The sequence below is a fragment of the Lactuca saligna genome, chromosome 4, assembly GCF_052625555.1.
Source record: "Lactuca saligna cultivar CGN05327 chromosome 4, ASM5262555v1, whole genome shotgun sequence".
NCBI lineage: Eukaryota > Viridiplantae > Streptophyta > Magnoliopsida > Asterales > Asteraceae > Lactuca > Lactuca saligna.
Genome location: NC_136420.1, coordinates 61368933 through 61377330, shown reverse-complemented (window position 1 = coordinate 61377330; position 8398 = coordinate 61368933). Strand labels below are relative to the sequence as shown.

The 8398-nt window shown below is 32.3% G+C and overlaps 1 protein-coding gene across 1 annotated transcript; it reads right to left on the bottom strand.

Annotated features, from left to right (window-relative positions):
* Nucleotides 1–3994: 3994 nt before the first annotated feature.
* Nucleotides 3995–8148, bottom strand: LOC145038553 (uncharacterized). Its single transcript, XM_078986879.1, has 8 exons — nucleotides 8053–8148; nucleotides 7407–7526; nucleotides 6457–6824; nucleotides 6269–6345; nucleotides 6142–6178; nucleotides 5149–5359; nucleotides 4600–4969; nucleotides 3995–4507 (listed from the first exon to the last, which is right to left on the bottom strand). The coding sequence occupies exons 3-8, from the start codon at nucleotides 6764–6766 to the stop codon at nucleotides 4340–4342; spliced, it is 1173 nt and encodes a 390-aa protein (XP_078843005.1). The 5' UTR covers nucleotides 6767–6824; nucleotides 7407–7526; nucleotides 8053–8148; the 3' UTR covers nucleotides 3995–4339.
* Between the last annotated feature and the right edge of the window lie 250 nt (nucleotides 8149–8398).

Below are 8398 nucleotides of genomic sequence, written 5' to 3'. Positions count from 1 at the left end.
TATGCAAAATTGTCTTTTGCTTTACACACTCGAGGATACTCTCATTCCCCACACACTCGAGGATATAGTGTACTATGAAACGTCTTCTCCAGTTGTGAAATCTACCACTGTCAGACGCATCATTGCATTAGCTGTTAAGAACAAATGGGACATACATCATTTTGATGTGAACAACAGATTTTTACATTGAGATTTACATGCGTCTTCCTCTGGGTCATATGCTTTCTTCCCCATCCCTAGTTTGTCATCTTAACAAGTCACTTTATGGTTTAAATCAAACATCTAGACAATGGTATGCAAAATTGTCTTTTGCTTTACACACTCGAGGATACTCTCATTCCCCACATGATCATTATTTGTTCTTAAAGAAAATAGACAAAAGTCTTATCACTGTCGCTATATATGCTGATGATGTGTTAGTCACTGGGAATGACAATGATGAGATTGCTAAACTCAAGACTTTTCTTCATGATCGATTTCAAATAAAAGATTTAGGGCTGCTTGATTTTTTTCTTGGGCTTGAGTTCACTAAAGTTAATAGGGGTATGATTGTCTATCAAAGCAAATTTATTAAGGAACTATTACATGTTTATGATCTCAATGATTCAAAGCATTCATCTACACCTCCTTTTGCTCAATTAAAACTCTTACCTATCATGGATGATCCTTTGTAAGATCCTATAGTTTATCAACAACTTGTTGGAAGACTCAGCTTCTTGTTGCACACACGTCCCGATCTTGCATTTCCTATCCAACATTTAAGTCAATTTAACAAAACTCCTTCTCAAGCTCATTACAATGCTGCATTACATGTTTTGAAGTATCTAAAAGGGACAATTTATCAAGCTATCTATTTCAATTATACTTCAAATTTTAAGCTTGAAGCTTATTGTGACTCCGATTGGGTGGCTTGTCCTATTGCACGTAGATCTATCCCTAGCTATTACATCATTTTTTGGTGGAACACCTATCTAATGGAAATCCAAGAAACAAGTGATTGTTTCTTTATCTTCTTCCGATACCTGATATCGATCAATGAGATGCATATGTGCAGAATTATCTTGGCTGAGTAGATTACTTGCTGAACTTAATGTGCCAAATATCACTTCTATTCCTCTCAAATGTGACAACAGGGCTGCTATTCATATTGTGTCTAATCATGTTTTCCATTAGCGCACTAAACATATTGAACTCGATTTCCATTTTGTTCGAGAACAAGTTCAAGCTGGAGTGATTAATTTGTCTCATGTTTCTACGATGGAACAATGGGCTGATATGTTTACGAATCAACTCCCAGGGTATCAACATTCTAAGCTCTAACCAAGCTTAGTTTGGTTCACTGCCCACCAACTTGAGAAAAAAAGGGGGGGGGGGGGGGGTAGCCACGTTATCAGATCACTAGAATTCTTGTTAATTAAAGTTAGTTATGGGTATTTTAGTAATTTTGCTTGTACAGTTAGTTATTTTCTTTTTGTTCAGCTAGTTATGTATATATGTAATTACTTCTGAGTTAGTTAATCAATTTAAAGAAACCTTTCTCCATTTCATGTTCATGCATTAACTCATAACATAAGGCCTTATAATCTTGTTAATGATTCCTTAAAGAAATTGAAGAGCTAGGAGAAAAATCATGATCCGTTCCTCTGGTAATATGGCCCTTTCTTAATTTCTCTATATACATGCCCACTTAGGTTCCGTTCTTTAGATAATATAATTTATGAAACCATATTCATTTCATCATGAAGTAATTAACATACATTTTTTTTTTGTCAAATCCCACATGCTTGAATTTTAGGGTGCTCTGTCGTTATAATTTGTGAAACCATATTCATTTCACGAAGTATTAATTAACATACATTTTTTTTTTTTCAAATCCCACATGCTTGAATTTTAGGGTGCTAGTCTATTCACGAAATAGTTCCGACTTTATTGTACGCAATATAATGCCAAAATATCAAAAGCCATAATTCCTTAACTATAGCAACTTCCGGTCAAGATTGAAGCCGTAAATAATTATATAATGCATGTGAACTTAAAATGGTTGTCTCTTTGGTGTAACTGTCAACAGTGAACCAACCACCACATGCGAATTACGAGCTGCCTAACCTAACTTTTAATCGTTTTCCCTTCTTATTCTTAATTGTGGACGTGATGATCTTAAACTCTCACCTATTTTCAAGATTCCAGCTGGACGCTCGTTTGTTAAAGTCATAAATTGAATTTACTTCGGTTTGATATTGTCAAACTTAGGAATACTTAATTTATTCATCTATATTTCTCTTTTGTTTCTTTCTCTTTTCTTTTATTATTAATTTTTAAATCTGTTCACCATCTTGCATGTTGAGCTTTCTAAAGATAAACGTACCCAAAATGGAAGACTTATCGAAATGTGTATTTGTTTCTTTAATTGGTTGGTATTTTTATGTGGCCCGCGTTAAAAACTGCGAGTTTTAGTGATGAATATAATGATTCTTCTGTAATGATTATTTTTTTATACGCCTAGGTAAATTGATTTGGGGTGAAATCAAGGTTGATCAAGGCTTGAAGTTATTTCCTAAAGGTGGTGGGGTGTGTACAAGTATAGATAAATAGGGAGAGGGTAGCTAGGGTTTTGTAACTTTAATTTGTCAACTTAATTGCATTTTCAACTAAGTCCATTAATTCTGCTAAAACTTACACCACTTTACTTGGTTGAATACATCTATCTATCTGTATCGATCATGTTGTCATTAAGTCGATGTTTATTTTTAATTAGAAACGATTAGCAAATTAAATTAGAGAATTTTTTACATAAGTACGTAGCGTACAAGCACTACAAGAAATAAGAAATAAGAGCATTAGGCAATCAACCACTAAACCTGTGTGACAAATAAACAAAGCCAATCACATTAAAAAGACTAGCCAGACTATATATTATCATTATTCTTCCACCTCAAAAAGACTATCAAGACTAATACATTCTTCTGAGAAACACGTAGATTCTAGCCTTCTATATTCATTTTATTCCAATTGTCTCCAAAATTCCATCATGTAGATACAGAATATTCAGAATGTGAATTTAATTTCTATCCCATTTTGGCCCATTTAAGCATTTTTTTATTTCATGAACAAGAAATTAATAGAGGAAAAAAAGGCCTCCACTGGTTATAAGCAGAAGGAAAGATAGCCTGGAGACAAGTTAATTTTAGACATTACAACTTCATTGGATATTTGATGATCCCTAAACACATGCTTCAGTTCGCTACACGTGCAAGGTAGTGTCCATGAAACTCCATATATAGGCCACATATAGAATATACCACCCCCCCCTAAGTAGACCACGAGGCTATTTAAGTTAGTGTTGTAAAAAAAACTATTATTACTCTTCCACCTCAAAATCATGGCAAACTCTGGTTTCTCATCTAATTAAGTGGGGGCTCTTAAGTTTATCTTAAAAATAAACAAACAAGATTTTGCTTCTTTACTAGTAAACAAACAAAATCAAAATAACAGTCGTTAACTTAAGATAAACTTAAAAACCCCCCACTTAACTTAAAACTTTTTAATTTTGTGGGGTAGCATCTCCCTATTTGTTATTTATAATATAATTTGGTTGGTTGAAATAATAAATTATATCTTCTTACTTTCATTGCCTGTCAACCCTTAAACGATGCTGCAACGGTTTGACAAATGATAACATGTACAAGTTCTACATGGAAGATTTCTATGTTTTTGTACTTATTTTTAAGTTTATATACGCGGACCACCTTTTTTGTATATTATATATATCTTTTTAGATTTTTTGTATATGACATGTTATTCTGTTTTTGTTAATGACTTCATTTCATATATATATATAGTATACAATTGTACTATTGAAATATTTGGTAGAATGAAAACTTTCATGTTAAAGCATATTTTGCGTGCATGAGTTACCCCTCCAATATTATGGATAGAAATGAAAATTAACATCTCCCATGATCCATAAATCATAGATATTCAAACAATGAAAAGCTAATTAAGGAACATTATCTACTTGATAATAAACAATATGCATGGCTGCATGCTATACATCTTCGCAAAGAACAGTTAATTACTGGATTGATTATGATCTACCAGTTCTTACTAAAGTAGCTACACTATAACCTTGTCCATTTTACATGTCAATACGTACAACTACAGCCGAAATATTTCCTTGTCATATGGGATCGAAAAAACCATGTAAATAATAGCTTTTGAAAACAAGTACTTAGAAGATCTCACTAGCTCCTACGCCGCCTATCCATGCGCTTAATCAGATCTTAAGTACTCGTCTCAATCTAGCCTCCTGTTACATACGTTTATATATAAACTATTTAACTCACTCTAGGTTGGTTTTTGTCTCCTTCAAAGAAAGCGATAGCATAGTGTTGATTTCAGGAGTACTCCTTTGATGATTCTTCTCTTCATCTACATCTTCGTTTTGGCTCAAACTAAGCTTCAAATCTGCCTTCCTTTCCTTATCCTTCCACCCTTTATCTTGTTTTAACTGAAGAAAACATGATTTGCGCATGAGGAAACTTGTTAGAACTAATTGAATCCTAACATAACAAGTAATCATCAGCCAAGAGAGAATGATACCTCAAGTAGAAATGCGGCTTTCGATTGTGCATTCAATAATGGTGATGAATCATTGAAAGCTGATGGAGAATGAGGCATCCTTGCTCTCTCTCTGTAATACTGTTGACATTGAGAAAGACCGAAAGGATCGGAGGTGGAACTGTTGGTGCAAATGGTTGTTATAGGTAACCATTTATCTTTTCTTTGATCATGTGGCCACTTCTTCTCCTCAAGAAGTTGGCTAGATCTCATAGTTCCATGGAATTTGTTTGCATCAGAAGGCTTTTCTGGCATATGATTCAAAATATCTTTCATCATTTTCTTCCCATCTCCAAACTCTCTTCTCATCGGTGAAGACCCTTGAATTTGATTAGATAGCCATATTTGGTGCCTTTAGAGAGAAAGAAATAAACACACATGAAATATAAAACATGTCATGAAATGAAAAAAGTGAGTATTACTATACATGCGTGACATATATAGGAACAAAAATTCCAAGTGTTACGTTTCATTGAGTTGACTGAGGTTGAAAATACTCAAAATAATTAAGTTTCCATTTGGCATATATACCTCGATAAGAAATGATGGATGCCACGTGTAGGTCGAAAACCAGAATCATGAAGATGACTTCTGCAGTGATCATCACCCTCTTGTAAATTGCTTGGTAGAACAATCCCACCATTTGCTAGTTTCAAATGTTGGAAGGGAGTACCTCTTGAGTACAAATTGCTATAAATATGTGGTCTTCCTTGTATCGTTTGTGTAGCCCTCTGAGATAATACTGCAGAAGCAACATAATTATTAATTAAAATTGAAGGTTGTCAAAATATATTCTTCCGCTTCAGTATGTAATTCACCACATTACAGGTTTTCATGTCATGTTTTTTTTATAGTAAAATATAAAAACTTTAATTTGCTAGAACATTGCAACTATAGACCTTTAAATTGCTCTACAACGATATTTATTATTTAATGTTGCTCTAATTGCATATGTTGTAACCATTTGCTACTAGAATTACCAAAAAAGCTCTAATATATATCAAACGATATCTCAATTTTTTTTAGAGCGATTTAATTATTTTGTTATCAGCGTTTCTGTGGTAGATAACAAATAGGATTTTATTCATTTAATTTTAATTAAAAAAACTTTCTCGTCCCATTAGAATCGCAACATTTTTTTTTCTAAATGCTTCACGCACATTGTTAATTACTTTAATTTGTAGGATAATTACAACATTTTGCCGATTTATTGTTAAGGTTGTACATGAACTATTAAATTTGACTAAATTTAACAGCAATTTTACCCATTTATTGGTTCAAACAGGTTTAGGTCACAATTAAATGGTATTGAAAACTAGACACATTGCAAAAAAGTTTTTTTTAAAACTTAACTTTTGTCACATGCCAAGATGTTAATGAGAAAGATTAATTATCTTTGTTCTATATATGTAAGGTTTCTAGTAGCCTCTTAAGCTGTCATATATATTAGTATAAAGTATATATATACACTAGTATTTTTTTTCCTTAATGTTGTCTTTTCCTATATCGAAGATCATGTCTTACCTTGTCCAGAATCATCAAGCTTCTTGCTTCTATACATCTGCCATTGAAAGCGTATTATAAATTGATCAAAATCAGGAGAACAATTGGAGAATGCTAAGCTTTTAATGATATTGTTGAATTTAGTTACCTGCAAATGACTTTTCACATGAGCGATACTTAGTCCTCTCACATTCATTAGATGAAGAACAGACTTGGGAGTTGCTTCTGCAGTTAAGCCAAAAACTTTTCATATTTTCACCAAAAGATATCATTAATTATGTTTAAATACGTATGATTATTATATCGAGACAAAGAAAGACTTAGAGAATAACTTACTTTCTTGTCCACCAAGCCTTTCAATAGCATTAACAAAAGCATGATGGAGTTCAGGAGTCCAACGAAGTCTAGGCATCTTAGAACGCACATATTGTCTAACCCGACCCTTTCTGTTCTTCGATGAACTTCCTTCTTCAATCTTTTGGTCTTCTTCAAAACATAGATCAATATCTTCTTGGCTACTTGCTTCTTCATTCAAATCAAATGATGTAACTTGCTTATTCATGGAAGAATTAGATGATGTGTTTCCTCCATATTGATCAAAACTAGGTTCTTCATTACTCTCTAGTGTATCGAAATCTCCTGACATTATTCACGTCTGTATGATCTATATAGAACAACTACGTCCAGGTTCTAAAGACGTGTTTCTGAAATATGTAATTAAGAAAAAGTTAGGCATAAAATGTGGTGTACACATTATATAAGGTAGCAGATGGGAAAAGAAAGAAGCAGAAAACATGAATCAAGGTATTTTAGAAAACAAAACTGATAATTTTATGCAATAATTAACAAGCCATGTAGGAAATTTAAGCTTTAATATAAATTCCAGTGGCATTTTAAAACACACATATATAAAGAATTAGAACGATATATATGTCTTCTTTTTTACTTAATAGTAAACTGCACCTACCCTGAGTATCATACTTAATTTAGTAGTTATGAATTTGAATTCAATATTTATAGTCTTTCATCTACTTGCATAAATTCTAATAACGGAAGCATCAATTTTGTAGTAAATCCCTTAGTATAGTTTCTTTGAAACTTTTGAATAATAATTATGAGACGTCAGATTTAGTCTCCTACGCAAGTGTTTAGAATTGATCAAATCAAATAATAAGTAGATAAAGAATGAATAAAGTGAAGGGGATGAACAATAGGACAATTTATTTTCAGAAGTATTTCACGTCCAGAATAAGTTGTCAAATAGGAAATGATTCAGATCAACTTACGCCTGGCTTTTGGTGTGTGCTTGAACCCTACTTCCTTTTTTCGAGCAATAATCTTCCTTCTTCAACCCCTTCCAATTTTCTTGCCGATATGATGTTAGATTCTAGTTGCATTAGCAGCCCCTAAACAATTGAACTGAAGTCAACTGACCTTAAACGCAAAAGAATTACCTTTATGCAGCTACTTTTTCTATGAAAGAAAAGGCTACTACATAATAGAACTTAAGCAGGTGAGAAGATCATATGATATATATATATATATATATATATATATATATATATATATATATAGAGAGAGAGAGAGAGAGAGAGAGAGAGAGAGAGAGAGAATTAACCATAATAAATAAATAGTTAATTGTAAACAACCAAATCACTGTTGGTGGTTAAGGAACTGCAGGAAGAGCACAAAAAAAAAAAAGAAAAAAAGAAAAAAAGTTTCTAAAGTGCAACTAGATAAAAAAACTACTATAACTCATCAAAATTGTTTAATTAAGCTATATAATACATGAACGATGCTGTATATTTACGAAATTAAGCCAAAGATGAAGATCATGTTCTTTGATCTTTTTTCTTCTTCTTAATTACAAGTATAGAGAAAGCATGGATGATATACATCATATAATTAAAGACCTTCATGAACACTCCTTACCATGTTACAGAAACCAATCAAACGAATAAGTCACTGAACGGCATCATATGTGAGAGAGAGAGAGAGAGAGAGAGAGAGAGAGAGAGAGAGAGAGAGAGAGAGAGAGAGAGATGTTTTATCTAGATTTTTATGACGTTTTAATTTGATTTAGAAATGGAATAAAACCATCATTTTTCCAAACCACCTCTCTCTCTCTCTCTCTCTCTCTATATATATATATATATATATATATATATATATATATATATATATATATATATATATATATATATATATATATATAAAGTTGAGATCCGTTAAAAATTCATAGTTTCCCGAGAACCCAAGAATTAAATGTGGAGCGTTA

Excerpts from the sequence above, each read along its gene's own strand:
- LOC145038553 (XM_078986879.1), bottom strand. The coding sequence starts at position 6,766 with ATGTCAGGAGATTTCGATACACTAGAGAGTAATGAAGAACCTAGTTTT. Across the intron at positions 6,346-6,456 it reads AAGGCTTGGTGGACAAGAAA|AAGCAACTCCCAAGTCTGTT; the intron begins GTAAGTTATTCT and ends GCTTAACTGCAG. Across the intron at positions 4,970-5,148 it reads ATCCATCATTTCTTATCGAG|GCACCAAATATGGCTATCTA; the intron begins GTATATATGCCA and ends TTCTCTCTAAAG.